Source organism: Harpia harpyja, chromosome 19 (assembly GCF_026419915.1).
Source record: "Harpia harpyja isolate bHarHar1 chromosome 19, bHarHar1 primary haplotype, whole genome shotgun sequence".
Taxonomy (NCBI): domain Eukaryota; kingdom Metazoa; phylum Chordata; class Aves; order Accipitriformes; family Accipitridae; genus Harpia; species Harpia harpyja.
Window position 1 is genome coordinate 24,061,082 of NC_068958.1, and position 25,074 is coordinate 24,086,155.

Here is a 25,074-nt window from a genome sequence, read left to right on the forward strand (position 1 = left end):
GACGGCTGCACGGCGCTCACAGGAAGGCTGCACAAGCCAGACAACCGTTCGCAGACGCCGCCAGTGTCAGCAACAACACCGGGGCTGGGGCTGGGGCGGCCGTGGCTCCTGCCGGCTCCCGGGGTGCATCGCCCTGCAGGTCCCCCTCGGTGACGGCCTGTGACATGCCACCGGGTCTGCTGTCCACGGGAGGGCTGCTCATCAGCGCTGGCCCCTTCGGGGTCAGGTCTGCCCGTGCACCACACAGAGCATGCTCACGTTCATTTGCAGCCAGCTGGCAGAGGCTGGTTTTATAATTCGCTTCACAAGTGTGCGTTTTGATGGTTACAATGTAGGGGCAGAGATAGGGTCAAGAATTCGGCCAATTTCCTTCCCAAAGCGACCAGTCAGTGTAAAGTAACTCACCGCACACAGGTTTGCATTATACAGACTATATTTAATCAGGGCTGAGTGAGAAATTGATGAATGAAGAAGCTGGAAAGCTTCTCCTTCCAAACAGGCTACCTTCAGGTAAGAAAACAGTCTCTTCTGTTTCTCATGTCAAATGTATTTGCTAAAATCCCTGAGGAATTGAAAACATGGATACAGCCTCCCAGGAGAATTACCAATAAAACAGCAGGTAAGCAGAAATTACAACAGAAATGGGTTTTGGCAGAGTCCTCAACATGTTCCTTGCATTGTTCTGCCTGCAGTTACAGTGACAATGTTTGCTACCCCAAAAATGTGACGAAAACTCTTCCAAGAGTAGGTTCAAGTAACCAGTGTGCCATGAGGTACCTGCAGATATTTTTCCTTCCTTTAATCCAAAAAGGTGAACCATCCATTGTGTAATTAATAGTCAGAAACTAGGAACAGTTCAATGAAAGTCAAACATGCCCAAGAGTCTGGAAGAGGCTGGTTTTGCATATCTTTAAAGATAAATGGTTGTTCTTCATTATGGGCATGACTTAGCTCTCAGCAGAGTTATCAGTTTTTATCTGGAGAAATGTTTTAAACAAATAAATGCTCCTCATGCTGAATGTCAGAGGTACTTGGCAACATCAAAGACTCATTTTGCATTGCACTGATGATGCTACTCTACAATATCAGACAGAGTTTGTCTTTCATAGATAACAGAGAAATTTCCAATTTTCAGAAGTCCCCTTCAAAGTCTGGAAAGACGCGCTGTAATTTTATATTTCTTTTTATAGACACGTCAGTTAACATGGCTGATGGATGTATTGAGAAATGCGAAGAAATGGCAATAGGTGGGATGGCTGAAGCACACCTAGGAGGCCGAGGCCACGGCCAGCAGGACCTCGGGGCTGAAAAATGGGAACAGGTTTGTGCTGAGGACAAGAGTTTATTGTCAGCATAACTTCAAAATGCAACAGCAAGTGGAATTCTCATCTTCTGCTCACAAACTCTCCTTCTAAATGGCGGTATGAGGAGGATAGTACTTAGAAGCCTGTAATTAATGATTCATTTGCACATTTTCTCTTTTTAATGATGATGGTCATAAAAGAAGTGCAGTCATTACAGTTTGCTACTCACTGTTGATAAATATGGAGCAACCAAAGACATGAAGTGTAACAGAAGCAAGTTTCCCTAAAGGCTCCAGCAGCAAAAGAGAAGAGCGAGTGACACTGGCTCACAGAGAAAGGGCTCGAGTCTCACTGCCAACCTAGAAATTAGGTTTTGGGGCTGTGTTAGCACAGCATGGCGGCAGGTGGAACAGGCCTGATGCTTCCCAGGGTCCTCATGTTGGACGGGTAAGGAACCATACCCACAACGGAGGAGGAGGCCGATACCCCAAGGGCAGCAGCATCCAGCCATCCGTCCATCCGTCCATCCCACACCGCTGTGGCGGGGAGCGAGGGGCTGGGGCCAGTCCATCCTCCTGGTGCAACACACGTCTGGTGACAGTTTTCCTGGTAACTTCACCAGAACTTGTGATTCTAAGCTGTACTCAAAATATGGCATAAGCCCCTTTTTTTGGCCAGAGTTTTTTCAAGCATACCAGGCAGGGCAGTATGCGTGTAGAAGGAAATTCCAGATTCCCCACCCTTTTCTTCACCCATCTGCAGTCCTGAGCTGCGTGGTGAGCGGAGGGGGCCAGGACATCCAGCTGCAGAGTGGCACGGGGGCGATGGCAGCAGGCACGGAGCAGCTCTGTGCTCCCGGGTTAACAGCTCCAGTCATCTACTGCTCAATTTATACATTCAAAAAGACAATTCAATCCTAACTTTCTTGCTTTCAGTTTAAGATCAAGCACTCAACCAGGAAAGACACTGAAGTAGAGCGGAGGCTGTTACTAATCGCTAGAGCAAACAGAAGAGCGTGAGGATCACCTGGAAAGCAAATGCTCCATTTGCTGGTGCCCAGCTGCCAACGCTCTTGAAGGTGAAAGTGAAGATGAAGATGAAGATGACCGCTCGGGATGCCAGCACAGCCTGAGCTCACCCCCACGAAGATACAAGGGTGGAAAAGGGGTGGGGGGGTCAGCAGCTTCTCCCCCAGCACCTGCATTCAAGGGCAGATGGACCGGGGAGCTGGCAGCCCACGGGGCCTGGACCGACAGAGCCCAGGACAGCCTCAATGTGCATGGGGACCCGGAGCTGATGATACAGGATACAAAGCCCAAGCTGCTTTTAAAACATGCACAAGCACATATGGAAAAGATGATGCAATTACTTGTAACCAACAAATACCATTTCCCATCAATTTCTCTCCAGGAGCCTGTGCCTCTGCTGTTTGGTTTTTTTTTTTAAGCTGCACTAGGGATTTGCAGACAGCAGTGCTAAAACTTAAAAGGGCAAATAAACACAGGGACCATTTATGTGCTGGCTATGTGCACCAGCTTGTGGCAGAAATACCAGAACAGATGATCAGAGGCTTTTTTTTCTTTTCTTTTAAGCAGAGCTCCTGACCTGTGCACTAGGGGGTGAAATGATTCACTCAGGTTTTTTTCCAAAGTCTTGGGGGCTCAGCAGTGGTTTTCAAAGTATATTTTAGAAGGTGAGTCATCTTACATGCCTGCCTTTGTTTCTCTGAGTTTCATCACAATAATTATGTCTTTTTTTTTTAATCAATAGGAGATTATCAAAAACTTTACAGGAGTCTTTCTTTCAGACTCCCACCTGCATCTGAGAAATAGCTTAGTAAAGTCATGTAAGTTACAAACTGGAGAAGGAACTCCTGCCCCTGGGTCAGACATGGCAGCTGGTATCATGCTGTGAGGTGCTACAGATGATACAGACATTGAGCTAGCTGATCAAATGATAGATCGCTAAGCATTTATGCTGAAACTCAGCGGTCGCTGATCCCCAGCTCTCTGTGGCAGCATGAGGTGGCATATGTTGCCTGCCCAAACAGCTATGGCTCACGTGCACGATGCCAGTATTGTAGCATGGAAAGGCTAATGAAAGCCTGGTACTTACTGCTTACCACCTGAAGGCAATACTACCATTATACACAAATTGCACATCAGTTTAATGCTGTTTTGATTTACACCAGTTCTGCAGAGCTGGCCTGGGTGGTTACTCCCGATTTACAGTGGTGCAATATGAGGTCACAAAATACCTCATACACGCGAGTGTGAATTTTCAGATTTCCATTATCTGGTATATGTATTACCACTGTGACTTAAACTAAAATATTAATTGCCAGGTTTTCCCACTGGGTATAATCGACCTGGATCCAGGAAGCGAGGATATTCCTCTGATAAACCCTTGCTCTGGACAGGGTCCTACGGCCACATTTCATCTACGATAGAGAAATGCCCACCAAGGGATGCAGCAGTAATGAAAACCATTGCAGAGCTCTGCTCGGGTGGCTGGCATCACCTCACACGGCGGCTGCTTACAAATGCTTGGAGAAAGAAGGAAACCTGCAGAAGAAGCAGACCTGCCTCTGGGATGGGCACGTCTGAAGTTCAGAAACCAGCCTGATGAATATGAGCTGGGATAGAGAGCATGGAGCACAAACTGCATTCTTGTTAGAGGAAAGAGCAGATTTCAAAGAAACATAGGGTTTGATGCATCCTAATTCAGACTACTGTGAATGATCACCAAGCCTAGTATCTGCATTGCAGTAGGCCTCAGTATCTGAATTTCAAGGGGAAAATAAGATGCTTTTTGTTATGTAGTCTGTGGCTTTGAGGGAAAATGCCTCCTGAGCCCCAGATACAGTAAGAGGTTTTATTGCCTTTATTATACTATCACTGGCCACAAATGCTGGCTTTCTTTTCATACCTGCAGTGTCAATAGCATGCATGCCATTTTCCACACCTCTCTCCTCCAGAATTTATGACCTAAATCAGGCAAAACCCAAAAAGAGCTCTATAGGAGCATGAGAAAATGGAGTGCAAGGAGGAAAAAAATGCTAGAGATGGTCAAAATGGTACCCAGGCATTTCAGCCCTATTTTATCATCTGGGGCTCCATCAAGTGAATCTCTTTCTCTGGAGATGCTTAGAGCAATTACATTTGTTCTATTTATTCTCCCTCAAAGGCTTGGAGATGAGTCAACAGAAAAATCTTTTAGGATGAAAAAATTGAAACTTGAAATAGGCGATATCCCTGGACAATTTGTTCTGCAATCAGAACAGCATTCTCTTTCCTTACTGCTCTCAATCTCTAATTAAAAAAAAAAAAAAAAGAAAAAACCAATACAGTAACAGTCACATCTGTAAATACAGTCCCTTTCGTTCTTGCTTGCAAGCTCAAGGAGCTATTTCAAGACAATACAGAGGTGCTTGTTTTCTAGAGTTCATTTCTGGTGAGAAAATTCCCTCAGCTCTTGTCAGAAAATCCCAAGTGAGAGCAGAAGCTCTCTGAAAGCCTTGAACCAGCTCACTCATGCACAGTGCATGCATTAAAAGGAAAGAATAATGCCACACACCTCTTTGAAAGACTTCTTTACCTCCACTAATGGATGCCAGTGTGCGATGGGCTTGCGTGGGTATGCCAGCATCTCATTCCAGTGGTCTCTGCCCAGTCCTTCAGCATTGACCCCCACACGGCAAACCCCAATAATCTCGTTGTGACCCACTCTGAAGAACAGCAGAAAAGCAACATCTCGCTCAGACTGCCCATACACTGTCTAACCAAGACTTCTGACATCAAGTTACCACAGTGCCACAAGGCACAGTGCTAGTGAACATGGGCTGTCATATCTGCATGATGACAGTCAGGTCTTGTCTGCTACTGTCAGCACATGCAGCCCCCCAGCACAGTGAGGCACTGCCATCACCAGAAATAATTATAACAACTTTAAAAAGATTTGAACTGTAGATCAGTCCAGATACAGAATCTGGAAGGATGTGTGACGTAGTGGTGTACACCAAGAATAAGTACAAGTTCAGTAATGGATAATCCATGCACCAATTGCTGCTCGGAGTGAGACCATTTGCCTTCTAAAATGGGATGATGATTTGCAGGACAAGCAAATAGCAAAGGAGAACACAGTACTCACTCAGGAGAATGCCATAAAGCAAAGGACCAGCTTTACCATACTAACTATTCTAGCAGGTAATTTTCTATCACCATAATTATCAATGACACTTTAACAATAAATCACTAGAGACAGACTGATGCCCCAGAGCTGTGCAATCAAGGCCCTGATACTAAGGAAAACGGCTATTGAGCAGGAAAACCTGCACCCAACGGGTTATTTTCCCCTCCCGCTCTTCAGAGCCTCCACCTACCGATCGTAATCCATGACGGAGATAAGCAGACTGACTTGATCCATGTTTTCTGGGGGAATGTCAAAGATTATTGCTTCATTGTAAGTGGGATTAAGTGTGTTTTTCTTTATGGTGGTTTTCTTCTTTTTCAGTCTTCGCCCATCACAAAGCAAAGACACTTTGACATACGGGTCTGGAGAGGAAGAGATAGGAAAAGGCCTTCTGTTTATGGAAGTTTATTTTGTTACCATCACAATATAGAAACAGCATTATCAAAGGATGGGCTGTAAGTTACCATGAGCCAAAGGCACTCTTCAAATCTACTTTTAGAAAAAGGGATATCTGTGTACCAGTTGAATCCACCATTTCTCGTACTGGTGTGAGTGCTGACATGAGGTTCAGGCACTGGAGAACCAGCATCACAGACTTCTTGGAGGGAAAAATCAGTCGTTTCCATCGGTTTTTCTGTGATAAGGGTTTGCAAGTGTAAGAAGGCCCCATCTCAAACCAAGAGCCAATATTCATCGGAAGATGATAATGGGCACTGGGCACTCAGGCATTCTAGCTTACATTAATTGCATGGCCACAGACAGCAAACCTAGTGCTTTCTCTGAAGCAAAACTGTAACTTTTTCAAAATTTGCCTACCAGAGCAAACTGTAATGCAGCATTTTGACAATCAAAACAGGCAGAGGGGGCTATTTTACAGGGATCCTTTCCTGCACAGCTACCAAAACTATCCAACTGCTAACATTATGGAGCACAGTTACAGTGAGTAGGGGAATTTTAAAACCTGTTTTCCCAATGTCAGAGAGCAGCAGAAAGAAAAGGTATTAGGGCAGCTCTGTTTCACATGCTTTCCACTGGCTGATCATGGCAGAATGCCCTCAAGTTACAAACAGCTCCTGTTTGCTGTAACGGCTGCCCAGGCGATTTCAACGCATTTTCAAGTAACAGTAAATGTGCAATGTATTATTACAGAAACGCTGAGCTGGCTTCATCTGAAGTCAATTCTCAGACATTTCATACAGCATCAAGCTCCAACTGAGTAGAAATATTTTCTGTGAAGATCTTTTACTGTATTGTTACTGCCTTTTATACAAGTCATCAATGAAATTCAAATACTGTGATGTTGATCTCGGGAAAAGAAACTGCTTTTTATGTTGAAATCCAGAATTTGTGCATGCTGAATTTGCAAGCCAACTCTCTGGAACTGTGAATGCATACAGTCTTCAGGTGACTTTGATCCTATTGTTTGAGTACTGGCCACTGTACAGAGGAATGCACATTCACCTGGGTAAATCCCAGGTGACCCACGATCCTTTCCTAATCTTGGAGTGAAATGATTGATTCTGGCTGCAGGGGTTTATCTGATCAAAAATGCCCTACTCACATAAAACTGCTAAGGTCAGTATCTGCAACAGATCTGCAGTGTCCAATCCAAGAGGTGGATCAGAGCTTTGACCCCGTAAAACGTTCAGTGGGCATGGGAAACTGCTGGCAGTCTCCTTGAATAGTATATTCACGTATATAATCACTTTCCCTGGATTCATACCCTTGGGAATAGGTTTAAAAGATAATTCTACTTTTAAAATTTTGTTTGTACTTAAAACATGGACAAAGCTTTGTCAGGTGTTTCCATGACGATATATCCTTGGCATCGAGACCTATGCCCACTCTCCACTGAGGCCACCCTGAGGGAGGAAGAAGAAGTGTGGATGCAGTGGGGTCCTTCTCAGCCATCGAGCACCTACCTGAGTAACCAGTGATATCCATAGCTTTGAGATTCCTGCATTTAATGACTGTTAAGGTGAGGCGACCTGCAGTTGGCAAATAACAAAGGGAAAACATGATCTCTCCCAGGTCCACGCTTTCCTTTAATAAAACAGAGAACACATTATATTGGAAACATGCAAGAACCAGCTAGGCTGCCTCCACCCTCCACCACAATGTTTCATGCAGGATTCATGCAGTGCGCACACTGAAACAGGCTTTTCTCTATTCTGTGGTTTTCAAATGAATGACACTTTATTATATGGCGGTGCTTCCAGTGTATCCCAACATTATTTGGCTAAAAATGAATATAGGGAACAGGAAAAAAATGTGTGTCCAAATGTTACAGCTTCAAATCATAGTTAAGGATAATCTTCCACTGCCGTAGTGGAGTATGTGCTTCCTATTGCAACATTACAGCTAATGCACTCCTCTTTTTCTGCTTCATTGCTTATGCAGAAGTGAAGTGATATCTAATACCACATGAAAGCCATTAAGGAAATCATATTAGTTATCATATTAATATCAAGTTTTGCTTGAATGTACAGTATATATCTTCTAGTGCCAAGTGTGTGACACTAACATCTATTTCCTCAAATGGAGGGATGTAATAGAAACACAGAGTGAGATCACAGAAAGGTAAGACCTTAACATGCAGCAGTGCCATGTTCTCTGGTTGTACACTGCAACAAAGTAAACGAGTGACTTTCTAGTATACCGAGTGCCTTCGGTTCAGTAATAGAGGTTTGCGGACTTTGTTGGTGCCTAATGTTTTGGCAGAGAATGCAGACCTCTCTGAGTTACACAGTGATTTTCTCTGAAGTTGAGCGTGAATTACTAGGTAGTTACAGACCAGGGGGTCATAGCTTTAAAACAGAAGAGAACCATGAAGGGCCCCATTTAGTAGCAATTAAGCTTTTAGATTGTGACATGCTTACTATCATTTGGACCACCAACCCATTTGAGATGCCTTCAAAGAGCTAACAAACGGAGTATGAGGCATGTACGTGTATGTATATAAATACTGAATTAACCAGCAGATGGCACTCAGAAACATTTGGCAGTTTCTGGATTACACAGAGGCCAATACAATTTACTCTTTTAGTGCCCCATAAAATAACTTTTACACATCACTCTTAGCACCTCTTGTACATGCAGCCTTATCTACTAAACCTCCTAAAAGCCCATTCCATCATTGCCTTGCTCATGGGAATTCAGGAAAAAAAAACCCACAAACCCGAAGTATTATTTAAACTAGAAAGCATTATCATCTGAAGTCAGCAGAAAGATTTCCAAACACCTTCCAAAAATGGATTTAAAAAAAAAAAAAAAATCTTATTTTGTACATACAGATCCCACATCTGTAGAGCAAACAACCCGATTATTTTTGGAAACAGAGTGTTTGATTCATTACAATGCGATATAATGATCTGCTGAATAGAAATTGTAGCTGTTAGTAGTAGAGTGATGGAACTAGAAAGACAAGTAAATGCATTAGGCACTTAAAGCTTTGCTAAGTGTTAGGAGAATAGATCTTGTTGATGGATCAGATTTTTGCCAAATGATTTCCTTTTCGTTCTCTGGTAAGGCAAAGATTAGATATTTATTCCACTTAGACGTGCAGAATACTAATGAACATTATATAAAAGTGTTGATTCTTGGCAAGACTTCACTTGACTAGCAAATAAATTGAAAATCTTCTCAAGCATAGAGTGTACAAAAGAAACAGTGGCAGCCAAATGTTTTCTGGACAGAACAATGTATGGCTAGACCTGTAAGTATCCAAATAAATGTTGTCTCAGAAGGTGCTATCTGTTGGTAAATAAGAGTTTAATACTCTCACTCACTCAAAGTTCCCACGCTGATCTCTTGCTCACCTTAATGAACCAATGGCATCCTAAACAGCTTTCCTTCCGATGTGACAAAATGGTCTCGAGTCACAGCCTCGTTGTCAGTGACTGGTAATGAAGTATGTGGAAACATTTACTAAGTTATTATTCCTCTACCTTTAGTACCTCTTGACATGTCTACTGGGAGCTATATTTCTTGCTTCACAAGATATTACTAATGGTACCTTATTAAGGTACCAGGATCATTTTCATCACACATGAAAGAGCTTTTAGAGCCCCTGCAGCTTCTAACTTTTGACTGTATTTCAGCTACGGCACCTTGAATATAATGGGTGCGCTGGAGTCAGGCTGCTGTCTTGGAGATAGAGCAGCAATGAACAAAACCACTGAGCACTCCAAAACGGTTGGGAGTTTTACCTCTGGTGTCACCCGCACCCTGAGAGCTGAGCTGAGCTGCAGTCTTGCTGCCTGATTCCAATGTGGCCAATTTTCAGAGGACAAGGAGCTCAGTATTTTATGGAGCCCCATTCATTTACAGTGTCTTAAAATGACCACTCAAAAATCGTGTGCTGGAAATTACAATTTGCTTTTTAAAACATGACACTTCTTGTTACTTTTAGAGGTATGGTTCCTCTTTTAAGATTAATTACTTTACATAACAAAGAGCCTGAATAAATAACTGTGCACTGAGGAGGCACTTCGCAAAGAGTGTCTGGAACCTGCTGCAAACACTGCCACTGCATCAGAACTGAGCTTGAGGACTGGGATTATACCCTTTTCACTTAAGTGTCTCCAGCTCCAAACAGAAACTGCATCTACCAGTCTTAGCTATAGACTTTACTGTCAATAGAAAAGAATTTAAAATAAATATTCTGAAATTATGATTTGAAATGGTTGCTCTATTCCCAAAGAAATGAGCACTTGAATGTCACTGTGTGCTGGCTGCACTGGACGCTATGTCCACTGCACAGTGCAACAGCAATTGGCATCCAGACAACACACTGGGCTGGGTCTGTTCTTTCATATGTTCTTTGGTCTGTGCTGGTTTGGGAGGGACAAGGGCAGGAAACCTTGGACACAGATGTCAGAAAAAAAGCAGCCCTATATGAGATGGTGAGAGCACCCTCTGGGCATCATCTCACCTTCTATTCTTCTCCTTGCACTGAGAGGACCTGTTCAGGGTATAAAACTAACATAAATTGTTCTTTGACCTCATTGTATTAGGTCAAGAGATTTTTCTTTGCAACCATAAATACAGGAGAGTAAAACATGTCCTGTGGGTACATTATTTTCTTGCAGATTATAGACATTGGGAAATTTCCAAAATTCATATCAGTACCTCTTAGGAAATAATGGAAGCTCTGAATCAATAACCTTTGCAGACTTGAAACCAAAAATGTTTCACTGATTCACGAGCTGTACAATCATTAATTGAATAGTTGAGTGCTAGCTATTTGAATAGCTTATATCATTGCTTAAGTACGTTCCTATCTTCTTACTCACATGATTGATCTAATGTATTATTAGTCACTCAGAGCTTTCCTTGGGTATTATGAAAACTGTATTTACCCTTCTCATTTTTGATTAAACAGAAATGTCCTTGGGTGTGTTACAAATGGCTAAGATGTACCAATATTGGCCCATTACCAAAGAATGGCACAGAGAGAATGAGGGGACAGAGCCAAATGCGGCACTCGATGTTTCTGTGGCAGCTCTGCAAGACTGCTACACACTGCATCTTGGGCATGATGCTCTGCTCCTCTCACACCTTCTTTGGAGGCTTTTCCCTCAACAACGCTTCTGTTGGTGTCTCTCCACCTGTTTTTGTGGGAATTTTTTTCCCCATTAAATTAGTTTACTTAGCTAGGAAAACATCCACTATTTCTTGCAGAACCATCCCAGCAAAACACAGAACATACATACACAGGTTAAAAACTCCACAACCTTCTCCTGCAGCTTCGTGGGTTTTGTGCTTTTCCTCTAGACAGACCAAGTGTTACCCCTTCCCAGTTTCATTCCTGCCCACAGGTCTTTTCCCCCCAGATTCTTCAGGCTTACCGCACTCTTTATATGCTGATCATAAGGCAAGGAAAGGGAAACTCCCTGCCACCACACAAGTGAATTCACCCCAGGACTCAACACCATGGCACATCACAGCCAGCCTGGCAGGACTGAGAGCAAGCTGAGTCTCAGAGGCAGAGCAGATGCAAATGGGTAGATGCCTCCAAGAGGCATCCGCACGTGTGATGCACCTTGTTCCTCTCCTAGCAACCTTTTGCCAGGCAAACGGATGTGCCTGATGCCTTCTTGCCTCTTTGCCAGCATTTTTCCCGGCATTAATTAATGCCATCCATTAATCATAACAGACACGGCTATTTGTGGAGTGAAAGCCAAGAGCTGTAAACACCCTGCTAACTAATACTATTGACTTTCCTTGTGGTTGATCCTGTGCCTCCCTCCCACCCTGCTTGCAGGCAAGATGCTCAAAAGGCAACACTGCTCCCAGCAATGCCCTGGGGTACCTGGCAGGCATCACATAGATCTCAGCATCCCTAGACAGGCGTGGCAAAAGCTGTATTGCCACAGAAGCATGATGGCTGCTCTTGGTGCCCCGCCAGGGCAGCTGCTAGCCTGAGAGCTACCCACCAGGGCTAACGTGTTGCTCGCACACCATATTCCCCACAGTGCCCGGGCCCTGCCGCACCAAGTCCCAGCTGCGGCACAACAGCAGCAACAGCAGTGCTGCACATGCATGTCAGACCTCACAGCTCTTTTAGAAAGTTATGAACACACTACAATGAAAGAACAAGCACTAATAGTAGTGACCAAGGGGTACAACTAGTGAGGAACATGGTACTGAGAAAAAAGCTGCAGAGAGTTAAAAAGCAAACGTCTTTTGATACTGCTGCAATGCAATAAATGCAATAGATGTTTCTATTTGACAGTTCATTCCCCAACACAGAAAGCAGGAGAGCAAAGGTATGAGATGAGCTACGAAGGAAGTTGCAGGACAGATTTTTGCAAGTCACGGGGTTCTGCCAATCACTAGGAAAAATTTGACAGGGCCCATGCTTTCAGCCACAAGGGTGAGGACATCTCATATTCCAGTTTCAGAAATAACAACATGAAATGACAAAGACGATGACTGACTTGGTGTCCAAATGTAAAGCAGTTCAATCATTTGTTTGCCCTCAGAACCAGCCAGGTCCTCCTGGGAGGACAGTGGAGGAGCAGACAGCTGTTATGTAGAGGTTAATGTCATTACTTCTGTACTCAGTGATCAATGTGAGAAGGTGGCTTCTCCTGCCAGCTCCTTGCAACACTGAAAGTGGCTGGGACATTTCCTTCTCTGTTGCTTGGCTTCACTTTCAAAGGGAATTCAACAGAACTACTGAAAGACCCACATCAAGCTCTGGAAGAGTTGCCAGCAACACAGCGGACAATGCTCTCAGTACAGTAAAGCCCAGTACCTCCGGTGGGTTGGTAGTGGCCCTCCAGAGCTATTTCTTGCTGTTATCATGTGCACGTGGCAGACAACCAGAACCTGAGGCCCTTCACTTGTCAACGGGAGGCCAGACAAGGAACATACTGAACCCCTCAGTTGTTTTTTAGCAAACCTGTTATCAGTGAGACTCGCTGTGGGTGAGATAACAGCAAGTCACTAAGTAAGAGGATGAAATTCCAGTAAACTGGGATTCTGGTAAAGCCAACAGGCTTCTGAGTACAACAGCCTTCACCACCCCTGCGTGCGATGGCTGTAGGTCCCTGCGGCTAACAGTACCATCTGCAGGGAGGCAATAAACCCATCAGCTGGCAGTTCTGCAGGACTTACCCCTTTGGGCAGTCCAGCCCTTTTTGGAGATTCCCAACCCATCCTGCCCTGGAGCTGCTCACCACACGCTTGGCACCTGTCCTCCACACACACAGGTACCACCGCCACGCTGCATCACCGCACTGTAAACGCTCCCAGGGCAGGGATGACCCTCCAAAGCAGATACTCACCGTTGTTGCATACTGAATGTCCTTCCAGATGGAAGTCTCCCGGGAAAGGTCTGAGGCCTCAAACAGGTTCTCTAAGATAACTTCTCCTATCATGTCGTGTCTGGAGAACCTGTCAAAGTCAAAGACGCTCAGGTGGAGCTTCCTGCTTGCCAGCTCCTCATGGGGCACAGGGAAGTGGAAGGACTCATCAAAGGTGGGATTCAGAGTCTTCCTGTGGACTCGTGTCTGGAACTTGCGCTTTCTGTCAGGCAGGAGGTAGATCTTCACATAGGGATCTGAGCTGCCGCAGAAGTCTTTGGCTGGCAAGTCAAAAGCCCTGAGAATTCGGACGGTCAGTGTCTCATTCTCGTAGTCATACTTGAGAGCGAAGTTAATTTTCCCACAGGTTTTTGCTGCCTCTTTCTTGGGGTCCTCAGAGTCAACAGATTTTTGCTTATAGAGTTCAGGCTTAATGCGACCGATGCTGGTTGGCTGCTCAGCCACAGCTGGTGGATCCATGCCGTAGTCCACACTGGATACGTGCATTTGCCGAGGAAGGTGCCTTTTGAAGGAGATGTGCCTGCGGAAGAAAGACATGACAGCTGCATGGTTTCACAAGGACATTTCTCTCCTTTTTCTCCCCTGGACTACTAAAGCTACAAAAGCAAGGAGAGCACAAGAAGGAGTGCAATAGGTGCTCCTGACCTCTGCGCAGAAACCACATATGTTATGGAAATGAACACTGAAGGGAACACCTCCAGTGGTCAAAGGAACCGATCCAGCAAATTTCCTAACTTTCAGAGTATTTGCAGCAAGCTGCATTTTTTCACCTGTTTGTTACACAAGTAACAGCCCACAGCTAAGTATATGAGACCCAAAAACTCCTTAACCAAGCCATAGACAACTCAGCGTGGAGACCTATTACCACCCTCAGTCCTTACACTCCTAAGATACTGACACTAAGTTTCCCTCAGGCAAAAAAAACCTTTTAAAATGAGAGAACCACAACCAGCTCAGGAAGGTAGGTTTTATTCTGGGTATTGCTGCTTCCAAACTTCTCCAACAGACTTTCATCAGAAACCAATAGATAATTCTTGACAGGGAGGAATGCACAGCCTCATCTGGAAGCTGTCTCTTGCCTTGAGCTCCCCTTCAGCACAAGGGAAACTGTATGTAAGCAAAGCTTTACCCAAGCAAAGCATAAAAGCTTTCTGTGGACTCACAGCATTATTTCAGATTATCTGGTGTTTACAAGAGCAGTATATGGAGTTATTTAACCATACGAAGAACTTGTACAGCCAGAGCATTAGCTTTTGGTGATACATGGTGCTCAGACACCTCACTTCTCCTTGGCACGTTCCTCAAAGGCATTTTGGCCTGGGCTAGGCTGGACTGTGAGTCAGAGATCCCAAACTGCTGAGATTGTTCCCCAGCGTCCCCAGGTCTGGCTGCCTGCCTGTGGTTCATGCTGGGCTCTTTCGCTTGAGAAAGTGGGTTTGAAACCTTCCCACATACAACCAAGTCGCACTTTGTCCTAATTCAGACAGGCTGAGCTTTTGTTTTCTCCTCCATTGGAAAGGTGTAATAAAAGCAGAATAAGTGTGTACATGACAGAGAGGCAATCCAAAAAGCAGGGCAGTTAAATAAAAGAGTATGTGGCACAGTTGCAGGTGACACCATGTTGATTTTAACTCCAGCTTCTTCAAACAGAAGGCTGTGATCGGTGCCGTATTAATTCTGCAATACTGCAGTCAATTTTCCGAGCAATGTCTGTTTTCGCAGTTGCACTCTTGTACACATCACGGGCATGGCCAACAAAGCAAGCAGAAGTGCTGGGGCACAGCCAGGACCCTGCGATCACCTTTTCCTGTCCCAGTTTCACGGCCTTCTGTGTCAAGTAAGAGTACCGTATTTCTCAGTATTCTTGCCGAGAAGATGTCCCGAGGTTCATACAGCCTTATCCTGATTTACTGAGTACGATGTTGACATCTCTGTCCCTAGCTGAGACAGAGACATGCACTGAGCACAAGCACTGAGCACAGCTGGTTCTAAGCTTGAGCAGTGAGCGATATGTCAATTCTGCTTATCTAATTGTTTCTGCTAGGAGCCACAACAACAAGAGAGAGCAAAAGGGTCTAATTCTGTCTGACAGCATACCATCATTGATACTTCAGCCTGCCTCTCATGTTGGAGCAAAATTAAAGTGGCCAAAGCATACTGATGGCTTGACACAATGAGGTCAAGTCACAGTAATAGGGCTTGAATCCTTGATTTTTTTAAAAGAGCCCACAGTAAGCCAGTCTTAACACATTAACTGGTTAATGACCAATCTTTGGAAAGTAATCCAGCATGTAGGTGGGAGTGCTTTCTTTAGCCTCCCTGAAGGTATCCGAACCTCAGGCTCCGCTAAACACTTCTCCCACTCTGCCAGCCGCCCTGAGGCGCAGCATCCCTGCAGAGCACTGCCTCCCGCTCACCTGGTGGAAGATGCAGGCTCTGTTGTTTGCCTCTGGATCCGTGTGCGTCGCATTATGTGGTCTTTCATGGACATCTGGACCTCTGCGGGGATGTCTGGCGATGTGTGGCTGATCTTCACCGCTGCCTCCAGGAAACTTATGGCACCCGTGTCCTTGAGCTTGTCTGCCATGTTCTCCTTATTGCAGCCTGCCTCGCTCTGCAAGATGGCCAGGTTAGAAGAAATGGCCTTGTTCCTCCAGGGAACCCAGCACAGCTTCCAAAAGAGAAACAGAAAAACTGCCACCAGGGCCAGCCCACACACAATAACTATCACTGCAAGGAGGCTGACGGAGAGCTCTACAGAGGGAGAGAAGACAACAGCAACAGGGAGAGGGGAGGAATGGGAAAGGAGAAAAGAAAGGGAAAGAAAAGAAGGATGGTGAGAAAGCTGTAAGTAAAGGGAAGAAATGGTCCAAACCGACTTATATCATGACTAATGGAGAGCTCTTAGCAGCTTCTGCAACCAAGAGTCAAACCCAAGTGAGCATTCCCTGAGAGATTCGGGACCGCTTCCTGCCCCAGACACATCTGGGGAGAAATGGGTGTCTCCAGATGGCCAGAGCTATGAAGTTTTATACCACGATGCTTAGACTGGCCATAAAATATCATCCTTGGTTTGTTTTGTGGTATTGGCAAACTGCTGAGTCTAAAAGCGAGAAGATTTGCAGAACTGCATGATAGAAACAAGCTCCAGTGCTGTACTGGCAGAAACAGCCTTTTTGCTTCATACCACAGGTGTTCAGACACTATATTTAAAAAATCTATCTACCATGATCCTGAAAGCAGATTGTTGTTGCACTATCAATGCTCGCATCTTGTCCAGATGTGCCCACCGGGAATAAAAAGTAAATACCAATACAATTAAAAAAAAAAGAAATTTACAAGCTGCTGATGCAGTGAAACCAAACATAGAAGGAGGCTGTACAGCAAGTACTACACATTCTTCCTTATTCTGAATAGCACAGAAGCTGTATATGTTCTCTGACTCTCTGAGTCACTTTTACCTCATATGCTATGTATTTCAGCATTTCAATCTTTTTCTGGAGAGGAAAGAGCTTCCATACCTATGGCTGAAGAATCAGGAAAAAAGGAAGATAGATAGATAGATGATCTAGGCTGTGAAATTATTCACAGCACCTCAAAAAGTGAAAACATTGGCTATTTTCAGTTCTTTTCTTACAGTGTATTAATTCCCAGATTCCTACCCAAGCCAAAATTCCAAGAGTTCAAAATCACAAAGAATACCAGTCCCTGAAGATGAAAACAGGTTCTGCTCTGGAGTTAAGTCTGCAGTGACAGGACTATGGACGATTCAGTCAGTCACAGATTGCTATGAGTTCACAGAAAATTACTTGATTGCCTGCTGTGTTATTTGTAGTGACCAGTAAAGCCATACTCCTTAAATTACCTAAGTGCAAGACAGGACAGAAAGACAAGCAAAAAAAAAAATCAACCGCTCCAAAAGTTTATACAGAATAACCATCACCTCTTACTTGCCTCTATTTATGTGTATGCTTGGACCATAAATGTTTTGCGTCGCCACATGAAACAGACAGCAGCTACTTACTTAATTCGCTGCCTGAGACCTGTGGAACAGGGCCGGTGCCCTGTGTGTTTCTGAATTGTGTAAGCAGTCACAACTAAAATGACTCTTAGCAAGTATAACAAGCCTCTCGTAAAATTAACTGACAGGAGGCAGGACCGGGTGTAGCTGCTAGAAAGCAAGCGCGTTGTGTGTGGAAGAGGCTCAGCAGGACACGGCTGCTCTTCTCCTGCAGCACGGGGCTGGTTCCCAAACTGGGGCTGAGCCCCCTGCTCCCCCAGAGCGGAGCCCGTGCCGGGTGGGAGGCGTGGGATGGCGGCCCTGCCGCAGCGGCCGACAGCTCGCACCACGCAGCGGGACACGGCCGTCAGCGGCAGCACCCCGAGGAGGGGACCTGGGTCTGGTCCTCCTCTGCCGGGTCTGCACAGCCTCCCTGGGCAGAGCGGCACAGAGCCGTCCTCTGTCCCAGCTGGTTAAGGCCAAGGTTCACGGCTGCAGACGTGAGTATTTCAGTTTTGTCCATGTGAGCTGACAGCACCTCTCTGGATCATGTGTAAATGTACTTAAGGCAAACACCTTCTCACCTCCATGAGCTCTAAGAAATTCTAGACTCACTCAAAAACTGCATTTAAAACAATCATCTCCCACAAACTCTGTCATTACCAGGCAGTTTCGCTCTTAGGACATAAACTGGGAAACTCACATCTGTGCTTCATCATAGCTACTATAAACGTGATCCCTGACATATGCTTTACCTTAAATAGAAGCCATAAGAAGACCTTCTGGTTCCTTTGCTCACACAGTTTAGTTTTGTACAGCTGTAATAAGACATTTAATGTTTAAGGCTGAGAGAATCTATGAAATATGAGGAAAGACTAAATTTTATCTCGACAAAATAGCTGAATTTAAAAATTATTTTAAAAACAAAACAAAAAAACCAACCACCATTGATGAACTATAACAGCAAAGTGTTCAGGAACCCATTTATATCATCAAACTTTGCTAACATGCTATCCGAGAATACAACAGCTACTATATATTTAGGATTTTTGCATCAGTTCTTATAAGTGAAATCTCAAGGAAGCATCAGACACAAAATGCAACATCTACACTGGAACAAGGCAGTTCTGCTGAACACCTGGGAAACCATCTGTTGTTTCTGGTATCCCAGAGGAGATGCATTGGTTTTCCACAAAATTATGTAGCTTAGCAAATCCACTAACAGCTTGAGGCAAAACTTCCTGACTGCCCACAGCTTCTTTGACTTGAAATGAAGGGCTGGAACCTGCCAGCAGGTGCAGATGGGAAGAATAAATGCCATCCAGAAGTTTTTGCAACTTTTCCTCTCCCTCACCAGCTCCCCATACAGGTCAGACCGCACCATTTATTTTCTGCTGTAGCTCCAAGGTGGAAATACAGATCACTACTGGGGTGGATAAATAGGTCCCGTCTTATTCAATAATAAATAGGATTGTACAGTAAGCGGTGGAGCTTCCTTAGAGATTTGGCTAAATGTATTCTCACCAAAGCAGAGAGCTCAGAGGTACCACTTTCCTATACTTTATGTCTTGGAATTGTGCCCAGGAAACTCAGTGTCAAATAGTTTCATAAGAAAACTTAAGAATCTGGACTTCTTGCAAATATGTCTATGTTGTTACAAAGGAAATAGTTGCGATGCAGAATCTATCACTGCTGGGAGTCATTACATGACAGAAAAGTTTCAGTTAAGATACTTCTGTCCATTCCAAGAAGTTATACAGCATGCATGACTCTGCTTGCACACTAGACTCATTAATGGAAAAACATCAGAAATAATCAGTTATCCCTTCTGAAAAACCTGTTGCCAGCTTGAGAAAGATCTTAGTTCATGTCACTTCTTGCTGAGCTGGCATTCATAATGTATTTGACAGGATTCACAGATACTTTCATGCATGACCTCCTACTCTTTCCTCTGACAGCTCACATAAAACACAAGTAGAAGGGATCAGGATTTTACAGACATTTTTAAAGCATCTGCCTGGGAAGAATATTGGTTTGTCTGAAGATGACATTGAATTCCCTAAGACTTTTTCGTGACTTATTAAACTTAAATACCAGTTGGACAGAGTTGACCTTAATTGATTTAATGAGCTTTCTCTTATGAATTTGAAAATACCAGTTACTTTTAAAAAAATACCTAGTATTCAAAATGTTATGCTTTAAATGTCCTTTAACTTACACAAAATTGTAAAAACAAGGTAATTCCTCATCTAACAGAAAATGTCCCAGGGCCAGAGGTTGCTTGGATATTCCTGGCATGGATGGAGGTAAGGCCTGTTCCCCCAAAGACAGAACAGACCAAAAGGACACCTCAGCCCAGGGGAAAGATTAGCTCATTTGTTTATATTATCCCACCCTGTGCAACGTTTGGAGCCAAGGCTTCCTGAGTGGAGGGTAAAGAAGGATGTGTCCGCATCCAGCAGTAAGGAAGGTCTCTGTCTAATGCAGACCAGCACAGGAATAGTTCAGCTTCTGCTTTACCGAATGTTTCCCGTGCTGCAGCCAGCTCGCTGGAGCCCCCCAACCGCTCGCGGCATTGCAATCCTTGGCAAGAGACAGAGGCATGTTGTCGCTCTGAGAAACATCCCATCTGAGGAAAAATACAAGAACTATGCTTCTATTCTATTCTCCTCTAAAAAATAACAGTGAGTTATTTGTCGCTTTGTTATCAAGTAAGTAGGGCCCTAGAAGTGCAGAGCGGCTTCAGCCATTCCTCACCCTGGTCTTATCTAACTCAGTGCTGGTACCTCATCCTAGCCCAGCTCCCTTGAGAGACACGGGAGAAATTGCCATGTTGGAAAATGGATTTTATTACAACTTGTAATTGAAAAGATAAAGCTTAAAAGGAGGAGGTGAAAAATACAAATTAACACGGCTATTTTCCAATCTCACTCCCCTGGGGGGGCAAGAGCTGCTTCCCAGAGGAACCCTCAGCTGGAAACTGCTTTTGGCTACAGAGCAGCAATGATGAAGCTCTCGCACGACTAACAAGGAGGGAGGGGAGAACAAGCAGCAGGAAAGACATGGACATGGACATGAACATTTACCTGCATGAGCTGATACGCTTAGGATAAGTCACCAAGCTGTTATTCACCTGGTGGAACAGAGACAGCTCCTTTAGGGATGGTCTGCCTCACTTATGAAGGTCTTTTTGAGGCAGAGGTTTAGCATGGTATTGTAAAGCAAAAGAGCAATAGTGAATTTGTGACCCCCCCGCTACGTTTTCGTGTGCACCTGAACTCCTTGGAGAACTGAGACTTTGTCCCAATCCCTACAGACACAATGCACTATTACATCCCACAGCAATGTCCCAGAAGTCAGCCAGCACCAGCAGTCCTGGTCCTTCGCTGCAAAGCAGAGACATTCACCAAAAGCATTTCCACACCAGGAGAACCGGGGAAAGGCTCCTCTCAGCCAGGAATGAGCTTTTGACAAGTTGTGCCACAGATTCCCCATGAGAGCAGCTGATGGAGAGAGAAACAGAGCTTTCTAAACCAGAAAGCCACTTGCCGCCAGGACAGACGCGAGCACATCCATGGGAAGGCCCATGGATCACGGTCTTTGCTCTGCTTTCCTTCAGTGAACAGGAGAAAGCAAGCCATACCTGAGAGGCTAATGATAAATGATCATTTATCACCACTTATGCAGTAGGTGGTACCGTGAAACATCAAAATTGAGTCAACAGAGATGCTGATCTCCTACCCCTGCAGCCTGGCTTAAGGGAAAAATAATGAATCAAATTCTTCACAGACAGCATAAACAGCTTGGACCAACTTGTTACAAAAACAACACTGCACTTCGGTTTTCTTGCAGAAGGAGCAGTTATGTATCTGCAAAGAAAACGAGGATGAGGGCAGTGAGAAGCTGGCTGGGTGATGCTCAGGAGCTGTGCAGCCCACGACTGTCCCTCTCCCATGGTAAAGGACAGCAGGATAGCACCGTGCTCCCAGAGCCATCAGGAGCAGTGGCAAGACCAGCACGACAATGGGGACATGCAGGGACACCCCAAGGCAGTGGCAAGGGACACAGACTGAGAGACCAGATCATATTCAAGCTTTTAAATACAAACAAGTTTCATGACTGTGAATATTTGGCAGAGGACTCAAGCAGTGAAATGCTCTTTGACAGAATGATCTCACTGCAGAAAAGACCTGAAGCTGGCAGTGAGCAATGGGGATGCCAAGTGCACACAGGAGATGGTCTGAAACCTATCAACTTTACCAGCAAACAATCTCATTTCTCTTTCGACTTGACTTCTTGGTTTGTGTTTTTACTATTTTTTGTAACATCTAAAAACCTTGCTATTGAATCTTACAACAAAGCTCAGAGAGTGCCTCAAAACTATAAAACTTCTGAGAAGGTCACTACTTTCTACTGCCTTTCAAATAAAAGATGACACGGGCCAAGGCAGGACAAAGGAACAGTGGAACAATTTAAAACTGTAAAGCTAAAAGCAAATTTAGGAAAGGAGGGTCATTTCTTGGTTCGTCCAGCCCCTCCCTTGCCCCAGTACCCATGCACTTGGAAAGCAGCTCATCAGTACAACCACCCATTTTGTTTCATCTTGGATGGGAACTAATTAAGAGAATAAGGCGGAACTACCTTTCAGCTTTATGTCCCTGATGACTTCATAATACCCAAACTGAGTTACCAAGGGGGATAATTAGCAAAGTCCAAACAGAAAACGATTAATAATATGACAAAGCCATGATTACAACAGTCTATTAACTGCAAGACAATACTGGTCTAATTATGGCAACATTGACTTTTATTACTGTGAAGTAGCTTGCATTATCATTAAAGAGATTCATGGATAACTCTGAGTTTAATGTGAAGAGTTATATTTAATATCTTGAAGATGTAATTTAGCTTTCCTTCCACCCACTCCCCACAGAGAAAACAAAATACGTTTGATGGCTCGCTCAGCTCTCCAGCATCTATTAGTCATTCCAGCTACCTGTTGGATTTAAACGAAGTTTGAATACCACTAGTGGAAGTTCAAGGGGGCTGAAAAAATTAAATGCTACAGGCTGAAGCCCTGCATGGGGCCAGGCTCATGCTGGAGGAGCTCAGCTGCAGTGGCCACCAGGACCTGTGCCACTGACCCAGCGGTCCCCTTCCCGGGCCCCTCGGCACCTGCAAGAGGACAGATGCATTTCTGCAGGTCCTGGAGCTCCCTCAGCACAGCCCCCTCACCGAAGCAGCGAGGGCACTGTGACCTGACTTTCTGCCGAGGTTGGGCACCAGCAGCACTGCCGCCATGGCACAACTGGTCCCACAGCTCTGTCACCATGCACAGACCCAGACAAAGCCACTGACCTGATCCTGCCGAGAGCAAACGGACATCTTCCCTGTGAGAGGTTCTTACTGGTAAGTTTTCTGGTGGCCAATGGAAAATCTTAGCATCAGGGAGAGCTCTGGCTGGTTTGTTCCCCACTAGGTTTCTTTCAGCTGAAAAACCAGCCCCCAGCTATTCTGAGCTGTGGCTTAGAGCATGTAACGTCTTGCCACAGCAAATACTCCTGGAAGAGGAGTTACAGGAGATGGCAGAGCCCAGAGGTAGGGTGTGATGGTGATGTACCTTCACCTCGCTTGTACTGGCAACTGGTTTTCCAGTGTAATATATCGACCATTGCTCATACCACATCAGGAGATATTTCCAGGCTTCTCTGTCCATTTTTGCTACATTTTGCTATTGCAACAGTGCTTGTGAGAATATATTGTTCTATATCTGTAGGGCTTTGTAGAGATCACGCATTCAAATGATGGATTACTACGAGAGTTACTGCTGGAGGAGAAGACAGGCAGCTCTAGGGCTAAAAAAGACCATGTGAGGCACCCACCAACTGCTGAACTGATTTTCTCTCAATTGAGAAACATCAGCAATGTAAGTCTGATTAGCTGAGGGATGGAAATCGAGCATGAGAAACTGTGGTGAATCTTGGATGCCTGAGGCAGGGGCAGAGGGGAGCACAGGACAACGGCGGGGGAAAAGGAAGAGGTTACCATTAAATCCTAGCTATAGTCATCTTTATTTAGCAATGCCGTTCAGCTTTGAAGCTTTACAGAGGAAGGAGCAGGGACAAGATGGAACAGAAACCAAATGTTAAACCAAGGCAGCAGCACAGCATCCAGCAGCACCACAGCCAAAACCAAAACACGAACCACAGCAGAGCAAGGGAACTACCCCTTCGGGAATACAGCTCTGAACAAATCCTGCAAGGCACCATGGAGTGCAGCAGCAAACAGAGCACAGGAATTTTTTAAAAGGAAACTGGCTGTCGTATAAATCATGAAATGTGTGCTGGATGAGAGGTGAGCTGCAGTGCAGCAGCGCGTAGTTCCTGCCAGCTCCTTATCCCCTCCCCAAGCATGCCACAGCCGTGGGAATGGTAACAAAGCAAACAGTAAAAATCAGATTGTCCCTGTCACCCAACACAGCTTCGGTTCTTGTATCAGCAAGCAGCTCTACTTAACACAGCCCACAGCTAAGTGGGCACTGGGGTCTGCAGAGAACATGACTGCAAGAGGGAAGCATTGCAAGCCTGCTCACTAATTGCCTCTGTTTGCTGGGATTATGTCCAGCGTGCCAGTCCTCTGCTGATGTCTTCATTGTCACGTCTTCAGGCCTACTCGCTGCCATTTGGTTGTCATTTGAAACTTCAGCAACACTTCTCTTCTTGATTTACTGGTTGTGTTCTCTAGGCAGCTATGAACTATAGGAACATGTCCTGAAATATTCTTAAGCTAGACAAGTCATTAGCAGCTGTCACTTCAAAGTCTAACTGCAGTCAATTTGCTTTTCACAAGCAGCCTAGCAGCACAGAAGCTGGATGTGTTGTGAAGCAACTGCAGCAGGGACTGCTGCTCAAACAAGATCACAGAGGTGTGGGTCATTAGTGAGGGGAAAATATTTCATCAAGTTCTCAGCAGATGTTGAAGGACCAGGTCAGAAAACAATTATGGATTGAGCAGAGCTTCCGTCGTCCCTCAGACGTTATCTCATGCTGTGGGTGGTGATAAGGGTTGCAGAGCAGCCCCCATGTAGCAGCAAGTCAGGCGGCAAGACCCGGACAGCAGTGGGGATATCTATCAATCACCTGCAGGTCCACAGGTTACGAGTCTGTTTTCTTAGACCCTCCAAACTGCTCCTATCCAGGGAGCGATCCAAGCAACAGGAGCAAGCGTCAGCTGCCACTTATGGCTCTGCCTGCACCTCCTGACACCCTGCTCAGACCAACAGGAGCTTGGCTGCTTGTCAGGTTCCCTTGCAGAAGGACAGGGAGCGTCACCTGGCTGAGGACAGTGCTGCATCCTTAGAGTGTGTGGGAGAGGAAAATGAAGTCACAGAAATATTTGGTACCACAAACCATCCAGAAGCAAACAAATCAGGGTGTTCTTGTCTATTCGCAATGTAAGTAAAAATTCACTCATTATTCCTCTCAGCTGTCCAGCACAGCACAATAGTATGAAATATCCGCAGGGACCCAGAGAGACTCCTGCACCATGCACGCTCCTGCGACCCTGGTATGCTTTACAGAGTTTCCCTAGGTGAAGGCAAGCAGCAGTTCCAGCTGCTTTTTGCTGCGGAGCATGCCCAAATCTTGTTTTGTTACTCTATGTCAGCCACAAGTAATTCCACAGAAGACAACACAATGAAAGTGAATGGAAAACAATATGAAAGCAGGAGGAGTTTTCACAGATTGTT

The 25,074-nt window shown here is 45.0% G+C and overlaps 1 protein-coding gene across 7 annotated transcripts in view; it reads right to left on the minus strand.

Moving 5' to 3' along the window:
- SYT6 (synaptotagmin 6) overlaps nt 1–25,074 on the minus strand; it is a 40,050-nt gene that overhangs the window by 2,436 nt on the left and 12,540 nt on the right. For 3 of the 7 annotated variants that reach the window (XM_052815716.1, XM_052815719.1, XM_052815720.1), the window contains exons 2-6: nt 15,745–16,081; nt 13,289–13,847; nt 7,418–7,538; nt 5,686–5,857; nt 4,881–5,031 (exon numbers count right to left, since the gene is read on the minus strand). In XM_052815716.1, coding sequence (XP_052671676.1) covers nt 4,881–5,031; nt 5,686–5,857; nt 7,418–7,538; nt 13,289–13,847; nt 15,745–16,081 — 1,340 coding nt within the window. The remainder of the gene's footprint in view (nt 1–4,880; nt 5,032–5,685; nt 5,858–7,417; nt 7,539–13,288; nt 13,848–15,744; nt 16,082–25,074) is intronic. The other 4 variants (XM_052815722.1, XM_052815721.1, XM_052815717.1 and 1 more) reach the window with 3 other exon arrangements.